General features: G+C 42.6%; 1 protein-coding gene across 3 annotated transcripts in view; it reads right to left on the bottom strand.

Annotated features, from left to right (window-relative positions):
* The window catches only part of CRAMP1 (cramped chromatin regulator homolog 1), a 79,144-nt gene that overhangs the window by 21,524 nt on the left and 37,419 nt on the right, over positions 1-20,201 (bottom strand). For all 3 annotated transcript variants that reach the window (XM_068244380.1, XM_068244381.1, XM_068244379.1), the window contains exons 4-13: positions 19,987-20,140; positions 19,173-19,256; positions 17,957-18,005; positions 16,400-16,494; positions 15,692-15,815; positions 13,725-13,806; positions 9,417-10,412; positions 8,163-8,340; positions 5,520-5,701; positions 3,052-3,120 (exon numbers count right to left, since the gene is read on the bottom strand). In XM_068244380.1, coding sequence (XP_068100481.1) covers positions 3,052-3,120; positions 5,520-5,701; positions 8,163-8,340; positions 9,417-10,412; positions 13,725-13,806; positions 15,692-15,815; positions 16,400-16,494; positions 17,957-18,005; positions 19,173-19,256; positions 19,987-20,140 — 2,013 coding nt within the window. The remainder of the gene's footprint in view (positions 1-3,051; positions 3,121-5,519; positions 5,702-8,162; positions 8,341-9,416; positions 10,413-13,724; positions 13,807-15,691; positions 15,816-16,399; positions 16,495-17,956; positions 18,006-19,172; positions 19,257-19,986; positions 20,141-20,201) is intronic.

Raw genomic sequence — 20,201 nt, forward strand, 5'->3', positions numbered from 1 at the left:
TATATAAATTCCTGAGATGTTGCTGGTTACTGTGAGAAAGGTCCCATTGTCTTCAAGTCTGTGTTTTTTACATGTCCCTCCCCATACGGTGCTACAAGAGGAGGAGTGAACTGAAAATCTCAACACTTATCACAAGATCTTAAAAACTGACATTTTAAAAGTCAAGACTTTTTTTTTTAAAGTAACTGTAAGGATCCAGCAAGAATGCCTGGTACACACTATATCTGATCTGCTCCCGATTGAAAATGGGATCGATTTTCAGACTGCACAAAATTGATCCCGTTCTCAATCAGATCGGACATATGAAAATTATTGATTCGACCCATCTATATGATGGGAAATTGCATGCGTGTACCAGGCATAAAATACAAAAAAATTGGCTGATCAGAAGTCCAATATACTTACTTTATTGATTGCACCCGCTTTCTAAAGATACTGGCATGTAAACCCCAATATGTGCAGTATAAGCTGTTAACACTGTTCTTATACTGATGGTAAACTCATTATCACAAGAAGCACCCCTCCACTCTCTGGTTGTATATCATTCATTATAAAATAAAAATATTCCAAGCTTCCTTTGCAAATAAGGCTGGCCATACATGCATCCATTATTCTGTTAAACTGGTAGATTTGCTCAATCTATTCTCTTTTGATCAATTTCATACGGTTTACCAACCATGATGGAAGCCCTCCAGGTAAGGGTGCGGGGCAGGAGCGGAAGGTACATAGCAGAACACTGCTTGTAGTTTTAACCATGCTTCACAAATATCTGCTGAAATCTATGAAAACCAAGTTCACTGTGTAGGTTAGTAAATCTATTACTATCCAATCAAATTCCAATAATGGAGATAATTAGCATGGCATATCAGGCCACAATTGACCAGTGTATGGATGGCCTAAGAAACATGAATAATGGATGTTCCAGTGCTTTATTACTATGGTCCTTAGAGAAGGAGTCATCCATAATGGTGGAGGCGAAAGCGGTGAGAGCCGCCAAGCACCACAGCAACATCAAGCCCTGTTGCATTTATGAACGCCAAACAATATTCCGGCATTCCGCATCAGCTCTCGGGTTCTGACCCTCGCTGGTAGAAGTCAGGGGTCATCAATTCCACCGGAAACCCACGTGGAAAACGCTGAACAAACATCAGCATCTGCACCATCATCTGTAGGCACTGCAAGCAGTGCAGGAAGAGACCCGCATAGCGGTCATGCCGGATCCTATCCCGAGACATCCCGCTCACCTCACAGCAGCTACACAGACTCAGGCTTACCGCTGCAGAGTGAGCAGAATCCCCTCAGGCCTCCCGGCAGCCCAGAAAAATTGCATCCACCTATCCAAGGGACAGGAAAAGCACTGAGGTTGTAGAGTAGGCAGTGTTATTTAAATTGCATTCTGTACTTCCTGTCTCTTGAATAGGCGGGGCAAGTGGAATAATCCAAAATGTGTGTGTAGAATAGCCCAAATTATACAGAATGAACGCAATATTCACTGTGGGTGCAGACATCAGTCAACATGAAGAAACTCTGGTACTCAACCTTATACAGTAAATGTTTTTTTCTTAAACCGTATCCTAGTACAATGCACATAGGAGGTTTCTGGCAATCAGCCCTTTATCAAGTGCATTTTCTGTTAGGCTAGCCTGGTTATATACTGATCAAACCATGTCCAACCGACTGATTCATTTTTTTTTTTCCAGATCATAAAATGGTTTGTTGATGGAGAGGCGATCGATCAGTGCTGCACACACTGGAATCTGTATCTGATTTATGCAGATTTATGCAGTCAAACTGTTTAGGCGAGCCATAGTACCATCTCTCTTCTCTCCTCCACCAAGTGGATGTTACGCATGGTGAGAAACTATGAAAGGATTGAGATGTAACTGAAATGAACTCGATTCTTGCATAATCGATAGAAATTTTCTATCGTGTTCAATCTGCCATTTTATCATTATCTGGGAGCTATTGACTGGTTTGCATTGATAGAACCTACAAAATTTCAATAGATTTATAATAGATTCTATTAAAAAAATGAATTTATTTGTTGATCGAACACCAAAGTCTATCAGTGTATGGCCACCTTTAGTGTAAGGTTAAGCCCAAAGTTTCTTCATGTTACATGGTTGTGAAATATCACCCGTGAATAAACCCTTTTCTTGAAAAAAAAAAAAATGGAGTGGAGAATGGAAATATTACAACCATGATAATACAGCATCACAACATTTCAAATTCTATAATTACCAAGGAACTTTGGTACATTCTGCACTCTTTATTGCCTTGGAGATGTTATCAGCACTTCATAAATGGAGTGCAAATTATGGGCCAGCGAGGAGACTTCCCTCAACTTCCTGATTCAAGGAGATCAAAAGGTCAACGATATAAGCTTCACTTTAAAGGACAACTGTAGTGAGAAGAAAATGGAGGCTGCCAGATTTTATTTCCATGTAAACTATTCCAGTTGCTTGGCAGCCCTGATCTATTTGGCTGCAGAAGTGTTTGAATAACACCAGAAAAAAGCTGCAGCTGATTTCGTCAGATCTGACAATAATGTCAGAAGCACCTGATCTGCATATACTTATTCAGGGTCTGTGGCTAAAAGCATTAGGCCCCGTTCACACTGCACGTGTTCCCACCCGCGTTTCAGGAACACGTGCAGGAGGCCGACACGCACGACATCAGACAGTGCATAGACAGCACTGTCTGATGTTCACACTGCATGCGTTCCGGACCAGTGCATTTTTTGCAGAAATGCGTGGCTGACCCATTCACTTCAGTGAATAGGATCAGCAACCCAACGCATAGAAATGCGGATGGCGTGCGTTCGTATGCGTTGCGTTCCGAACGCATGGCCATCCACGTTTCATAATGTGAACGTGGCCTAAGAGGCATAGAATTTAAGCCAGGTAATTCGTATTGCTTAAATGAAAATGAATATGACAGCCTCCATATCTCTCTCGCTTCATTTGTCCTGTAAAACTAGTAATGGCCAAGTTGTTGTGCTATATTTTAGTTGTTTTTCTCCATATATGCATTGCAGGTGGTGACTCTTACCTGGACAACTAATGGCTTCCGAAGGTGTCTGCTTCTCTGCTTCTTGGGCTTCGGTAAGAAGAAATCAGACTGAAAGGATAAAAAAAAGAAATAATGAATTAATTGAATGATCCCCAAAATGAGTAGCCACCTGCAGCAAAAATATACAGTATATGTGTGAAATGGATGGGGAGCGTTCTCAGTTCTGCTGAATCTCAGTCGGCCTTCTTCCAGGCTTCCCAGCTAAGGACACTTATCTAATGTTGGAGCTCTGTCTTATGAACCCTACAGAACCAAAAGCAGCAAAAATGTGTTCACTGGCTAATTTTAGTAGTGGCTGGTGGATTTTTGTATTTGTCAGAAAAGTCTGCAGCTCACGGACAGAATGTGTTCATCACACATTTCCCACATATAAGGTCATGATAATGTCAGCTCCTACAATGTCCAATATCGAACACTCTAGTGCAGTGTGCATTGGGGTGGGTTCAAGAACTCTGGTCCATACCACTACTTTGCTACTCCCTTTCCAGGCCAGACATTACAATTCATACTACTCCTACCTTCCCATCTACCAGGATCGGACCATCACAGTTCATACTACTCCTACCTTTCCCTCTACCAGAACCAGACCATCACAGTTCATACTTCTCCTACCTTCCCCTTTACCAGGGCCAGGCATCACAATTCATACTACTCCTACATTCCCCTCTACCAGGGCCAGACATCACAGTTCATACTACTACTACTAACTTCCCCTATGCCAGGGCCAGAGATCACACTACTTCCTTCCACTCTGCCAGGGCCAGACACAAGGTTTCATGCTCCTACTCCCTTCTGCCAAGGCTAAATATAAGTACACACCGTCTTGCTTTCTTTCGTCCGCCTCATAAGGTGTTAAACCAGCAATTAAACTTCTGTTTCACTCTCTCTATCAAGCCCAGGTATCGGAGCCTTTACTCCAACCCCATTCCCTATGCTGAGGCCAGACATTAGAGTCCATATTCTGTTCCCTCTGTCAAGGCAGGCACTACAGACTACAAGATCATATTTCAGCCCTATTCTCTCCATCAAAGCCAGATACCAGTGTGCATGCACAATCTCCATTTTCTCTTTCCACACAAAAGCATCAATACACCTCCTCTCCCTGTGACAAGGCCAGGCAACAGGGTTCATACTGGAGTCATACTTAAAACAACATGTTTCTGGAATACAATCCTGGTTGATCTACGGCACAGCAAACAATGCAAAGTCTTTATTCCACATACTGTATAGTTGCTGAAGAAATCCACTGCTGTGTTTGTGTTCAGTTTACCCAGATGAAAGTGTCTAATTAGTTCTTATCCGGTAGAATCAAGATGATCCGGCACAGTCTATATTAAATAGTATTAGCTCTTTTATTCATATGCCACAGCATAAAAAAAATGGAACTGAAACCTGTGTGACCTCTCTGGGCGAAGAGGTCTGATCCTTAGACCTCCCCCCCCCCCCAGTTAGTTATCGGCAGCTGTTAACAGACTGCAGAAACAACTCAATGGCTCTCTCCCCATAAGGTAAACACTGAGGCTTCAACCCTTTATTGCTGCCTGCAAAGTAAAACCAAAGTTCTAAACTACATTTTTTAGGATTTCCAAAAATTGTAAATTAGATTTCTTTTTTTGGTCCCTAAAGGTTATCCTGCTGTGGCTAATCTTTTAGAGCAGATAAGAAATTTTGAGTTAATTTCCTCTTTAAAGAGAATCTGTATTGTTAAAATCGCACAAAAGTAAACATACCAGTGCATTAGGGGACATCTCCTATTACCCTCTGTCACAATTTCGCCGCTCCTCGCCGCATTAAAAGTGATTAAAAACAGTTTTAAAAAGTTTGTTTTCTAAACAAACAAAATGGCCACCAAAACAGGAAGTAGGTTGATGTACAGCATGTCCACACATAGAAAATACATTCATACACAAGCAGGCTGTATACAGCCTTCCTTTTGAATCTCAAGAGATCATTTGTGTGTTTCTTTCCCTCTGCAGCTATCATCCACTGAAGTGTCAGGCTGCTTGTTTCTTCCTGCAGAGTGCAGACAGATCTGCCTGTATGTAATTCCTCAGTATGTGAAAGCCCAGGCAGCTCAGAGGAGGATTTATCCAGCTTTTAAAAGATAAGCGAGAAGAGAGAAGCTGTCCTAATCTAAATAATACACAGGCAGTGTGCAGAGAGGGGCCTGGAGGGGGGAGATGCATCACAGAACCACAACACTGAAGAACTTGGCAGCCTTCCAGGCACAGGCTGACAAGTCTGACAAGAGAGAGATAAGTTGATTTATTACAGAGATGGTGATAGTAGAACGTGCTGCAGTAAGCCAGAACACATTAGAATAGCTTTTGGAACTTGTAGGATGATAAAAAACAGGATGCAATTTTTGTTACGGAGTCTCTTTAAATTGAGATCTCTGCATATTCAGACCACAGGGTTTTTTTCATTATCATTTCTTTAATACTCACACTAATAGCATCTAATTGCTGGCGGCCTGTTGCCTCAGGATCTTTGTTCGGTGAGGAGATCTTGGTGTGGCGGCTGTTAGGAGGCAGCATAGTGGGAACAGCAAAGACTGCCCCATCGCTGCTTGTCGTCACAGATCCTAAGGGACCCCCGAAGACAAGTGGGCGGGACAGATTCCTGAAACCTACGCGGAGGAAGAGACTGACATTAACATATAACTGTCAAAACCATTCAAAAGGATTACCCAATACTGGATGTGGCCAATGTGATGATACACAATGTAAGCAACAATACAGATGTGTCAGTGTTGATGTGAGAAATGCCAGGTTCATGAGTACTGAGAAAAAGACAATGAACAATGAAGACAATATCTGACTCAGGGACATGATTCATTTTAATTTAAGGTGGAATCATTCTAGCACCTTGTATAGCAATCAACTATATTCTACAAACTGAATAATTTCCTCACATCCTGTGTATTTCCTGCACATCTCTCCCATTTTATAGGTGGACTGCGGTTATCTATTAAGCCGGGATCACACTACACACACAGCGGATACTGAAACGGTGCGGTAGGCGCTGACCACGTTCACACTGCTTCAATTCACTGCATTTGTGTCATCACCTGAGCGCTTACCAGTCCGAAGGTACTTCCGCTGCTGGTCCCGGTAACCAGGAAGCATGCGGCTTCCTGTCATGGTGCCCATACACAATACAATAAATGTTTGATTTTCCAGTTTTTTCGATCTAAATGATCAAATCGAATGAAAGTTGAAAAGAATTAATTCTTTTTTGATCAAGAAATTAGAACAATTAATTTTCAAGAAAAATCTGATCGAACATGCTAGGGAAATTTTGAGGATTGTGTGTTGTAATTGTATCATGTATGTTAAATTGTATGAAAATCTCAGAGTTAAATTGTTAGAAATGTTTCAAAGTTTTTTATCTTTATTTGTATTGTTAAAAATAGCATGATTAAAGTTGTAATGCTTATTTCTTTGTTGGAATCATTGTAGTGTTTGTTTTTTTCCCAAAAATGGTGTGTTGGTATAGCAAATAAATATTTTTAATAGAAAGGCTTATTATGGAATCTGTCTCCACCTCTGGTTGTCTTCTTTTAGCCTGTGTCTCTCAATGGGTTCCCTTGTAGTCTCTATTTTCCCCTTCTGGTTCTATCTCTGTCCATCCTGTGGATGTCTTTGTTTTCCCCCCTCTGGTTCTTTTATGTGGATTCTCTTGTACTCCCTGTTTCTGTCAGCTGTGTGTTGCTAAAAGTTTTTTATGTATATCTGTTTGTGGTTGATCTGTGTTTCTTTGCTTGTGTGCGTTGTCTCTCTCTCTCTCTCTGACAGCTTAGGTTTTCTTTGTGTTCACTTATTTTCCTTTTGAAATGTCTCTGTGCCTGTTCAGAGACTTTCTATGTGGCCTCTATGGCACACGTCTGCCAGTGGTGTACATATTCGTGTGAATGATTGTAACAATCCCCATTAAGATTGTCTGCTGCATGTTGCAATGTACGATATATTATCTGTGCCACGCTGTATGTCATGAAGAAGATGTAGAAGATGGCTAGAGTACAGGCATGTTTGTACTGAAAAAAAAAAAAAAAACATTTTCATTACGGTTAATGTTGGGTGTCACAACATAAGGTAACATGAGGTAAAATACAGCTCGAGCTGAAAAAAAGATTCCAGTTGAAAAAAAAAGTCACTTCCGATCGAATAACTTATTTTTTCTCTCGATATTTTTTCTCAATTCGAATTTTTGGAATATTCGATCATTTCCCCCGGATTTTCAGCCTAACTGAACGTAACGTGTATGGCACCTCGAAAATAACTATGCAATTTTTTTACGATCTAGCAGGATAACCGAACAAATTTATCTAATCGGAAAAAAAATGAAAAACTATTGTACCATGTATGGGCATCATCCATTTGTTAATGTGAATCCTATCTAACAACAGGGGGGTATTTTCATTGGTCCACATGAAGCAATGAGAATTTTCTCTGCTGCAGGAGGATTCCCATTTTTTTTTTTTTTTTACTAACATGAAGCCTTATGCTTCCTGGTAACCGGGACCAGCGGAGACGGGACGAGCTGTAAAGGAGGTGCTGAATTTCGTCCTAGTGGGAACGGACACATCTGTTCCCACAGGCTTGTCTTACGTCCGATTTGAGTTTGTGGTCAGCATTTTGCGTTGCTGCTGCAGAAAGATGCAGCAGGTCAGAATTTTGCATTTGCGGTCTGGCGAGCGCGTTTTGCAGTTGCGTTCTGTTTGATAGTGCAAATGCACCCTATTAGTAACCAAGGATGCATTTACCATGTCAATGCGTTGTGATTAATGTAGCGTTTTCCCTGCAGTGTGAAATACAGTGTTTTAAAAGCAACTTTAGCTCCATCTTCTGGCAGCGCCAAAGTTGCTGACTGTGCGCCGCTATAGCTGTAATTCCTATTACCGCCTATGGTGGAGCCAGCTGCACCCAAATCTCCTGCGTTGTCATTACAACTCTCGACAGAAGGGAACTAGGCTGTAGAGGTACCAAGCCAAAGTCTCTTACTTTCCAAACACTCCCCTCAGATATGACACTATAGAGAACGTTACCAGCAGCAGCACCTATTACACTGGTAATAAACAATGCCATCACCTGAGGTAATAGAAGGTGGAGAGAAGGTGGTGTGGAGGTGTGCAGGCTGCGTCCTCAGACAGTCTGGGTTCCGGGAAAGCAGAGTGATCACCTTGCCAGGTGGGGTAAGCGTCTGTTCCTGGACGGGCTGCTTCATTGGGGAAGTGGCAACAGAGGCCGTTTCTGGAGTCTGCAAGGACTAAGGAGGGGAAAACGTTCTTGTCAAGCCATAAACTGTTTACCAGTGCATAGATTATAGATGAAAGTTCACCTCTAAGCGCACATCTAAAATACCAGCTAACAGGTTAGTTATAAGTGTTCAAATGATATCCATATCTGAACAGAAAACCTGCAGCTTCTGAAGTCTAAAGCAACTAATGCTGACAAGTTATTGAAAGAGACAGTGTAATAGAATCACTGTAGATAACCTGCTTTTGGATGGCCACCGGCTAGATCCCCACTTGTGCCAGATGCAAAACGGCAAGTTCACAAAGTATCTTAAGCAGATACACTGTGCCCCATCGTTCAAGTCCTCAGCTGCTTCTGGAACCATTGCTCAGCTCCACTGCATGGCACGCTCACCAGTATATAGATCAGAGTACTGGAAAAAGCAGGCTCCCATTGGATTGCAAAAGGCCAATGAGAATTCTAACTAGCAACAGGGAGGATTCTCATTGGTCTCAGTGAACCAATTGAGAATCCTCCGTGTTGCTAAGCAAGATGGTCAGAGCAATTCAATGGGAGACTGCTTCTACCGGGACTCTGATCTATATACCGGCGAGTGTCCGTGCCGTGGAGCCGAGTGATGTGAAAGAAGAAGTGGAGGACCTGAGATGACCAAAGACACAGAACACAGGTGAATAAAACAGGAACGTATGCGGTGACCAGCCTAGTGAGAATGGATTCTGTCTGTTCTCATAGGCAGGTTCCATGAACATGTCAGTTTCTCCGATGCGGAAATGGTCAGGCAGGGAACACACTTGACAGTTTTCTGCGCGCGTTTTCCTGCATACCTTTTCTGCACACCAAGTGTGTTTCTATGCAGCAAAACGCGCACGTTTTTTTCACAGCAGCTAATGTAATTGATACAGAAAACTGACAAAATGTGCAGAGTCATCATGCAGAATGTCATTTTTTTTTTCTGCGCGTGAAAGAACATATTAAGTGTGTACTAGCCCATTGATTAACAGGCAACCATAAAATAGCGCTTGGCTAAATAATTATGGTATATGTGGTTCAGAAAAAATACAATGCACTTTGGAAGTCATTACTTACAGCTTTAGAGTTCAGCTCAGTAGTGATGAGCCTTAAAAGACAAGTAAGAAGTCTCTGTTTGTGTCGTAGTGGGTACTCCGGATCATCAGAACTGCTAGGCTCGATCCACTCGTACTCCAGCTGTAGCTTGCCAGGTTTGCCTAGCATGAGGTAGACCTCGGCTAGTGTCAAATTCTCGGAAGTGCGTTGGTTCCAGCCCTCTTGGCGCACTTGCTCAGCAAGCTGGTTAGAGTTGTCTTTTGGAGCTTTGGATGAACCACTTTGCTCCTTCACCTGAGAGTCTGTTCCTGATGATTGTGTAGTGCAATTATCCTGCTGAAGGTTTGCAGTCTGCAAAGTCTCTACCTTATCTGGGCTGGGAGAAGCTGCCTGGCCAGAATTTTTCAGCTCTGTCCCAGGAGATATGGGGGGGCTTGTCACAACATTCATTGTTGAAGGGCTTCCTTCTGGAACAATGAGATCCTGGCAAGACTTCAGGTAATGAGGGAAAGGGTCGTTTAGTGAAAGTTCATCCCCAATTACTGGTTCACTGCCAGACACCTCAATAGGTGCTTCTACATTGGCTAAAATATCCATGTTCTCTGGAGAAGCTTCATCAGGGGTCTTTGGACCATCTGGTACCCCTTCAGAAGAAACATTCTCCCCGGGTTCATTCTCTACTGTCAGAGTCTGGTCTGTGGCAGCACTGCTGGCCATTTCCACTTTGTTTGCTTGTTTAGCATCTGAGCTGCCACGTGGGCACTTCAGCTGTACCCGCGCTGTCCCCTGCCCTGTCTGAATGCCTAAGATCTGAGCAGGAGGCAGAAGATGAGCATCCTTTGAGTTCTGTTTGCATTTGCCAGACTCTTGCCAATGGACGGTACAGAAAGCTTTGGAATGGACCACCCTGGCCACTCCTGGTAATGGAGAGAACTGTGCAGTTTCCGGTGGAAAGAGGTAGAAGTCCTCTTTGGAATCCTCCCCTTCTGCCAGCTGAGGATCCTCCAGGGATTTTTTCTGACACAAATCGTTAAAGGAAAAGTCAATAACATGTTCAATTTTTGGGTAGACTGACAATCAACAATTTTCTTACAGTATTAGACATAGCTATGAAGACATATTTACCCACATACTGCTGCCTATCTTGTATAATGTTGTATTCGTTATCAGAAAAGCATTATTATCTTTTTATACAAACAACGTTAATAAAAGTCACCATTCTACCATGTGCTTCCCATAGACAACAGTCTATGCAGCCTAAGGCCTTTTTTCCATGGACAGTTAATAGGCAGTGAAATGCCTCTCAAACTTTCACAACTGCTTGCTGCTGCTTGGCAACTGTGTGCTGCTGCCTGATAACGGCTTGCTGAGCACACAGTTCAGCTGTCTGTGGAAACGAGGCCTAAATGAAAACAAGGATGGATATGTCACATGACCATTAAAGATGAAAAGTATTGCCTTGAAGGAAACCCGAGGTGAGACATATACGGGGGTAGACACATTCATTTCCTTTTAACCCATTCAGGTTCCGTCGTTTTCACGTGAGAAATGTTCACCTCCCATTCATTAGCCTATAACTTTATCACTACTTATCACAATGCACTGATCTATATCTTGTTTTTTCCGCCACCAATTAGGCTTTCTTTGGGGGGTACATTTTGCTAAGAGCCACTTTACTGTAAATGCATTTTAACAGGAAGAATAAGAAAAACCGGAAAAAAGTCATTATTTCTCAGTTTTCAGCCATTATAGTTTTAAAATAATACATGCCTCCATAATTAAAACTCACGTATTGTATTTGCCCATATGTCCCGGTTATTACACCGTTAAAATTACGTCCCTATCACAATGTATGGCGACAATATTTTATTTGGAAATAAAGGTGCATTTTTTCCGTTTTGCATCTATCACTATTTACAAGTTTAAAATAAAAAAAAAAATATAAAAATATTTCATCTTTACATTAATATTTAAAAAGTTTAGACCCTTAGGTAAATATTTACATGTTTTTTTTTTATTATTGTAATGTTTTTTTTTTTTTTATAGTAAACATTTTATTTGGGTAGTTTTGGGAGGGTGGGAGGTAAACAATAGATTTATAATGTAAATGTGTGTTAATTTTAATTTTTTTTTTTTTTTACAGGTGTAGTATTACTTTTTGGCCACAAGATGGCGGCCATGAGTTTGTTTACATGACGTCACTCTAAGCGTAACATACGCTTACAGTAACGCATCGGGAAGGGAACAGCCAGAAAAGGCGCAGCTTCCGAGAGAAGCTGTCGCTTTTTCAGCGGGGGAGAGGGATCAATGATCGGGCACCATAGCCCGATACATTGATTTCCTGGCTACCGAATCCGCGGCCGGGAGTGCGCGTGCACGCACACGATCGGCCGCTGGAGCGTGCGGTAGCGCGCATGGTTCCTGGACGTAGAAACTACATCCAGGAACCAAAATAGAATGCACATTGCTTGGCTGCCTTGCTGAGCCTCTGACTCTTTCAGCCAACGACACTGAACAAGCAGCAGATCAGGTTCTCTGACTGAATCAGCTACACCTATTTCAGGTGTGTGATACAGACAATACTGAAACCAGAAAGATTGGCAAAAGGAAATAAATATGGCAAGCACCACATCCCTCTCAGTTCTGGTGTACTTCAAAGGAAACCTGAGGTGAGAAACATATGGAAGCGGACATTTATTTGCTTTTAAACAATACACGTTGCCTGGCTGTCATCCTTTTCCACTGACTCTAATACAGTTATCTGGTTAGGTTAGGTTAGACTGAACAAGCATGCTAATCAAATGTCTCTGATGCAAGTATAACTGGAGTAGCTGCATGCTTCTTTCAGGTATGTGATCTAAGAACTACTTACGAGAAAGATGAGCAGCTGTCCGCCGGGCAACTGGTATTGCTTAAAAGAGAATAAATATGGCAGCCTCCATATGTCTCTCACCTAGGCTTATAGAAATACAATACATATAGAGATTGCAGAAGTACTGTGTGCATATGAAGTATGTAGTGCACATCTCTGCTACCAAAGTGGTTCTGCGCAAGCAAATAGCTCTGTTTAAAGGTAGTACTGTGACAGCAACCTTCTCACCTCTCTGTGCTCCCTGGGGCCTCGCAATGCTTAAATCCTTAAATATTTGAATGGGACACCTGTTGCGTATGGATGAGAAGGAAGAGGCAGTCCTCCTGCTATGTCCACGCCCAATCCATTCTACCTGATGCCTCTTTATTACCCAGTTTCTGCCCCTTTGCACTTGCAACACGCCAGAGTGCAAGCCCAGTACATCTGATCTCAACCAGCATTTAATGCCTGTAATAGTGCAGATCTGGGGTTGGAGCCATTTTTTTTTCTTTAAATGTAGGAAACCATTTTCTTACAGGGATGGCGGTTTATGAGGACCAAGGCAGAATGATGGGTTGATTATGCAGAAGCTAAGTATTTTTTTATTGTAAGTTTATTTCAACAGTTTTTTTTTCCTCCAGAGGAGTTTGCCTATTTCCCATGATCACGACTTTTGCCAAAAGTGATCAGCAATAAAAAGGGACACACACCATATTTATTAAGGAGCAATCAAGTAAATCACCACTTTATAGATCACAAATAGGAGACCACCTTAAAAGTGAACAGCAGTATTTACTTCAATAGAGCAGAGTGGAGAACGGGCTGTTTTCTTCACACACTCATTTGCCAGCACCCCAACAGCTCACCACTCTAGAAAGCGTACGAGAGGAATCGCTGCAGGATACAGCCGGTGTATGGCTGATCCTGCTGCTGCTGCACAAGTCCCGGCCTTATTAAATACTATTCCCCCTCCAGGCTGACATGGATGGTGGGGAATGAATAAATTTGGCTCCCAGCTGGAGGCCGAATTATAGTGTTTTATAAGTAACTTCAGCTCCGTCTTCTGACTACGCCAAAGTTACTCACTGCTGCGCCCAAGTCTCCTGCGCTGGAATGATAGGGCTCACTCTAAAAAGTGGCAATCTGTGGCCATAACTGAAGCCAATGCGGTAAGGTCATTATTCAAGTGAATAGAGCTTCCGATAACGTTAGAATAATTACAGTGAGCGATTAAAAAGCACTGCTAACTCTAAACCCCTCTCCCCAAAAAAGTTATCCCCAGATGGCCGTCTTAGTACACATGCATTAGGCAATGAAATTGCCTCTTTGTAAAAATTGCCATCTGTTAATCATATTTTTTTAACTTATATAAAATACCACCAAACAGCTGGTGTACAATTGGCAGAAATAGACATTCCCTTTGCTTTTGCATTTTTACTGCACACATTTTATCTGAAACAGCCGATAGTAAAGGATACAATTCGGACCTCCTGCAGTGCCCATTTCTGCTTCAGGAATTCTATAAGGCTGGAGACCTTTCTGTGCAACTCCACTATCATCCTAACAATGGGAGGAGACAGTGAGAACAGATCAGTACATAGTCAAACAGGAGAAATATATCATGCAGTATTTATACATCTGTGAGATAAATGCAGACTCCAGTCAGATAATGTTCCTGTAGTTATGTATCACAACAGCACACGCATGTGGCCTACAGCTATAGGCTTGAACACACTGTCAGCTGGTTCTCTCATAATTTCCAATTCCTCTGCAAGCATACATAGAAAACGGGATAAAGCCGAAAGATGACTCACCCTGCGCCTGCTGAAACTCCGGGGTGGCGTTAATGCCATTTCCCCTTTTAGCTCTGCACTGAAATCAGCTCTCTCGACATATAATGCCTGCTTACGCCCTGCCTCAGATGCGGCATTAGCAAAACGCATGCGCATCGAAAATCGGAAGCGCATGTCATAACTGGAAAAAGCCCAGGTAAGTAAAACTCAGCTCCCCCCCCCCGCCTCCGGTTTCCAATAACAGTATCTGTATAACAATTATTCCCAAACACATATTTAAAGTGTTAAAGGCATGTACTGTAGGGTTGCACGATATATTGTTTTAAAATCGATATCGCGATTTGCAGCAAGACAATTTCCTAATTGTCAAAGTGGCGATTTTTTCATGTGTACAATTTTTAGCGTGCAGGTTTTTTACGCATACTATTTTAAGCGTTCCTTGCATAAAATGGTGTTGGCCGCGTGGCATGCTTCCTCCTCCCAGCTGGAAGGAATAAGAATGGTAGTAAGTAGTGTAATGCGGCCAGCACACTGCTTGGGGAGGAGTAGCATCAGCACATCGGGCACTCCTGTTCTGCACCGTCTCCCGTGGTCACACAGTGTACTGTACATTTGCTCATTGCCCAGGATCTTGGTTATCTCTCCACTATCATGTCCAGCAAACAACTTTGATCACCTCCACTGCCCAGGATTTGCTGTGGTACACTCAGCTTTGCATTTATTAATAGCTATTTGTTTTGATAAATTCACAATGCAGTAACATTTTTAAACAAGACAGAAAATGACATCAGTTTGATAGTATTATTATTATTGATTTATAAAGCGCCAACATATTCCGTGGCGCTGTACAAAGTAAGAAACAAACATGGGGTACATAACACAGACAATGGTGTACACTGATACACAAGATACATAATTAGTGACAAAACACAAAAAAAATATACAGAATACAAAATACAGAAATGGAAATGACAGTGATAAAAGTAACATGATGAATAAAATCTATGATTTCCAAGACACAAAAGTGGGAGAGAGACCTGCCCTTGCGAGCTATAGTATGATGTCATTTTCTGTCAATGCATGTTTGTAAATGTTACTGTACATTGTGAATTTAATGCTAAAGCTTGATTTGAAGAAAATCATGAAAAAAAAAAATCAAAATCGCAATTTGACAGAAAAATAAAATTGCAATTCAATTTTTTCCTAAAATCGTGCAGGCCTAATGTACTGTATACAGTTCTTTGTACAGCTGGAAGAACATTGTGTTGGACACTAGATGTGGTTTTCCAGTTATCCCGGGGGACTGGGAGACCTGACGACTCGGTAGGCAGTGACAACTGCCTGTAGTGCACACTTCCTCCACACACTGTACAAACACTGTACAAACACTGTACAAAAGTGTGTGGCTAGCACCAGTAGGTTTGCCTCTGTCACTTTCTGCCCACTCCAGCATGCATCATAATAGAGGGGCAGATTGAGGAAGTCCTGTATTCATACTGGTAACATGGCAGTAAGTAGGTGTGTCTCCCTGAATATATACGTGGCCACATAACCCAGTTCCACAGGTTCCTGCAGAAATTCCTGTCTTTGCAAGGAATGCATCAAACAGCCATCAGCAACAATTCCATGTTGTAATGCAGGCAGCACATTACCTGAGACGAGGGTTCTGTGCCAGGCTCTGTACACGTGCCCAGGCCTGATTGCTTCTTGGCTGCAGTTCTACAGGTACCTTAAGGGGGAGTCGGACTGGTTTCTGATCCTCCTCATCACTCAGACCTGGAAATCGAAAACAACACAAAAAGTTAAATGATAATTTCATACAATAGTGAATAACATTAGAATATTTTGCTCAGCGTTTATAAAATGCTTTGAAAGCTTTCCAAAAACAATACAAACAATCTCGGTGTTTGCTGTCAGTTTAGTGCCATCCTTCCAAAAGCCAATACAAGAGCAGTCAGATATAGTTAAAAAAAATCCAACATGGCTGACTGCCTAAGACAAAGACAGGGATAAAATACAGACACATGCACAGAAAGCACAATATGAATTGTAACCAGGGCTGTGGAGTCGAAGTTGGAGTCGAGGAGTTGGTGGTTTCATAAACTAAGGAGTCTGAGTTGGATGATTTTTGTACCAACTCCACAGCCCTGGTAAGTATTAGACTAATGAGTCAGAGTTGAGGGGTTGGAGTCAGAGCAATTTTGGGTACCTGGAGTCAGTGGATTCATAAACTGAGGAGTGGGATGATTTTTGTACCGACTCCACAACCCTGATTGTAGTGATCCAAAGTCATTGTTTTGAGTGACAGATATCCACTATATGCAAATTACAATGGACGGGGGCCGACTTGTTTGCACTACCTGTCTTCCCTTCTGGGTCACAGAGCTTCTTCAAGGCTCGGCACATGGGGGCTTTAATCCGCAAGTTTCTTCCCTTGTACCGTACTGTAGTGGCTCTGCAACAAGATTATCAAGAGATAGAAAACAAAGAGCAAGTATAAGGATATGTTCATACGTCAACTCAATTGTCACAGACAATGCACAACAAAAAGCAGTTTTTAGCACGTGCACCAAGAAAATGAGCAACTGTGTAGAAGAGCCATGATTCTGATGTTCACCTGTTAAGAAATTGTTTTTCCATGATGGACTAGCTTGCAAGACTGACTTGTCAGCTGGCCTTATGGAGCTTAATATTCTTTGGCTGTCTTTGTCTTGCTGTAGTGGTGCTGGCTGCTTTTGTTGAGTACCTGCCCGGCTTTCCTGGCTAGTTCTACTGGCCCGGCCTCACCAGCTCGCTAGTTCTACTGGCCTGGCCTTGCTGGTTGGTGGTGGCATTTAGCACTGGCCTGACTAAAGCTGGTTAAGGTACTGATCTCGCTGAAGCTGATCCTGTCGTGCCTTTCTTAAAACTCATTTGTGTTTTGGCACCTGTTAGGTCAAGGTGTCCAAGGAAATAGCCACCACAGCCTGTGACTTCAGAATTCTGTGTCTGCCAGTGAATTGTAGGCTCCATAAGATTACACATAAGGCCAGTGACAAAATACCAAGGCTGCTACGGAATACTATGTGGAAAACACTGCCCATGCTGTCGTTATCCCCCCCCCAAAACATTTTAACCAACAAATTCTATACCAAGCAACTAATAACATTGTATCTTTACTGCTCTGACCTATACGCTGACTGGAATCTACCTGATTGCTATGAAATTACACCAGGAGAATAACTGCATCAGATTCTAGAGGTGGCCATACACTGGTCTATACGGCACAGACAGATCTCTCTACAGTCATCTGATCAGGGAGGGATCTATCTAATCTGATCCTTTCAGCAAGAAATCTTTGAAAATCTGTGTGCACCTGTCGGCTCTCCATGTTATGCCCCCAGCCGTGCGGTGCAAGGACTCTCACCTGTCTGCCACATAGCCTTTCTCTCTGCTCTCCCCATCAGCTTCTCCTTCTTCACTGCTGAGTCCCGAAGGCACGTGTGTGATGTGACAGAAGTCAAACTAGGGGCACTGTGGCACATACTCTACATGACCACTAGAAGCTGCTAGTATTTGGCCTCTACATTACACAGTCGCCTGAAGGACATGTAAGCGAAGACCGGAAGAAGTAGCCAGCAGGGAATGAAGAGACCCGAACCACACAGTGGACAGGTGAGGGTGAACGTCGCTCCCGATCAGCCACTGATTGACCAAAATTTTCCGTCCTACGCAATCAACCGTTTTTGCCCGGAAATTGTTTGTGGCATTGACTTTCATCAATATCAGTTGGATATTTATGAAAAAAATCATCAAATGTATGTCCACCTAAAGAACAGTTCATGTGACAAATCTAAACTTATAGACCGTGTCGGAGAATGCACTGGGAACAAATGGATAAACAAGATATCATGTGGCAAGATGCAGGTTATACCCACCCTAACTGTATCAGCTCATTCAACTTTGTAGCATTCTTATCATCCATGCCTACAAAAAAGAAAATAATCTAATCAATTAAAGAATTCACACACTGGCAAGATTCTACTACACATTAACAGGCTTATAGATCCCTTGAATATGGATGTCACGTGTCCTACTAAACTAGAGAGAGTAGAGCTGGAACCTCTTGTCAGCATCATTGCGGTCAGTCGTGAGAGAGTGAGTGAGTGAGTGAGTGAGTGAGTGAGTGAGTGAGTGAGTGTGTGTGTGTGTGTGTGTGTGTGTGTGCGAGAGACCCTGAAAAAAACCCACAGCAGAACCTCCCCATCCACCCACAGGACCGCACTTCAGTCATAGCATTGGATCAGATGTGTATTAGTAATCATATAAATGTATGTGGGTGAGGCTCTGCATGCACAGCCACTCTCCCTACTTGTCTGCATAAGTATAAGCCAACCTCTGTACCAATGGGAAGGCCAGATTGAAAGAGTACAGGGGACTCCTGTCAAAGTTCCATAGCTGGACACTCAGATGCAGCAGTGATGTCAGGACTCTCTGCAGCTTTACTTCACACACTGAATGCAGCTGAGTAAATTGCACCAAATGCCCCTGCCAAGCTGTTGGCGTGTGAACTGAGAAATTTGGCTAAATTCAATGTTTGTTGCTAAGCCGTTGGGGTGTTCATTCTGCAGCAGCTACACTCACGGAGGCGGAACACCCACTTTTAACAGCACAAGTTCACTTTAAATTCCTTTTAACTGAAACTAATTACTTTGTTGAAATTAATCTATCAAACAATAACTATAAGCTCCTAGTACAGCTGTGGGTTTTTTTTTCCACGTCAAAGTAGAATTCAATTCCTTGGAGTGCTTTAGTCATTTCCCTTGAGTGCAGCAATCAATGCTTTGGGTAGACACGACAGAACATTTATATCGTGCTTTTTGCCTGGTGGACTCAAAGCGCCAGAGCTGCAGTAGGGCATGCTTAGTAGCAGTGTTAGGGAGTCTTCCCCAAGGTGCTGAATAGGTGCTGGCTTACTGAACAGGAAAAGCCGAGATTTAAACCCTGGTCTCCTGTGTCAGAGGCAAAGCCCTTAACCAGAACACTATCCAGCCACAGCTGGGTAGAAGCATTGTAGTAGCTTCTACCTTTGCTCTGAAATGTTTGGAGTGTGCCTCGTCTTACCACATGGGGCAGAATTAACTCTATACTTACATCCACCAATCTTCTTCCGCAGTTCCCCATAACAGATGAGACCATACAGCTCCTGCGACGACTTCTTAAGACCACAAGAAAACACTGCAAGGCAAAATATTGACAATAGGCCAGAACATTAGTCACCTGTTGAATTAGTCACAGTGGATAAGGACAGCATGGAGGACTAGGGAATGACTAACAATTCAGCTCAAGCTCCCACTGTCATCCAAACACAGGATAGGATATGCAGCCATATTGACTTGTTCATCAAAATCTTCAGGAAAACATGAGATAAAGGCAAACAATGATCCAACAATTTCTTCATTGAACTTCAAGTGAACCTGCAGTGAAAAAAAGTGCCCATGGGGGTATTTATCTCAGGAAGGGGGGGGGGGGGGGGGGGCTCTGGACCCTAAAGAGGCTTCCCCTGTCCTCCTCACCAGAGGGAATCCAGCACTGGGACCCCTGGAGATCTCCTTGTCAGCTGCTTGATGGTGAGCACAGTTGGAGTAGCAGCCTTCCGCGGGCTCCGGCAAAAATAGGAAAACCCGTTACAGCAGACACGATCGGGCTCTGTTATTTCCGCCTGAGCGGGAAGCCACTACTACACCTGTACACAGTGGCATCAGAAACTGTATTTGTTCTTTTTTTTTGTCCTGGGGTCCCAGCAAAGGATCTGGCTGGCCAAGGTAAGTACCCCCAAGAGCACTTTTTTCCTTACAGGTGTTCTTTAATGAAAATAGCAGTTAAATAACCATAAAGATTTAAAAAAAAAAAAAAAAAAAAAAAAAAAAAAAAAAAAAAAAAAAAGAAAGAAAGAAAAGAGCCTTACCATTGTTGAAGTCGATGTACTTGGAGATCTTGTGCCACGTCCTGTAGTAAAAGTGACGGACTTGTTCCTTATTCTTCACCATGCTGGCTGGTTTGGCCTTTTTCTTGTACTTCAGAGCAATGTTGTTCTGGATGGCTTCAAAGTCTTTTCCATGCTAAAGAAAGCAAGTTCAGATGAATATTTTACAAACTAACCAAAGCTGTCTGCCCAACAAC

The sequence above is a fragment of the Hyperolius riggenbachi genome, chromosome 7, assembly GCF_040937935.1.
Source record: "Hyperolius riggenbachi isolate aHypRig1 chromosome 7, aHypRig1.pri, whole genome shotgun sequence".
NCBI lineage: Eukaryota > Metazoa > Chordata > Amphibia > Anura > Hyperoliidae > Hyperolius > Hyperolius riggenbachi.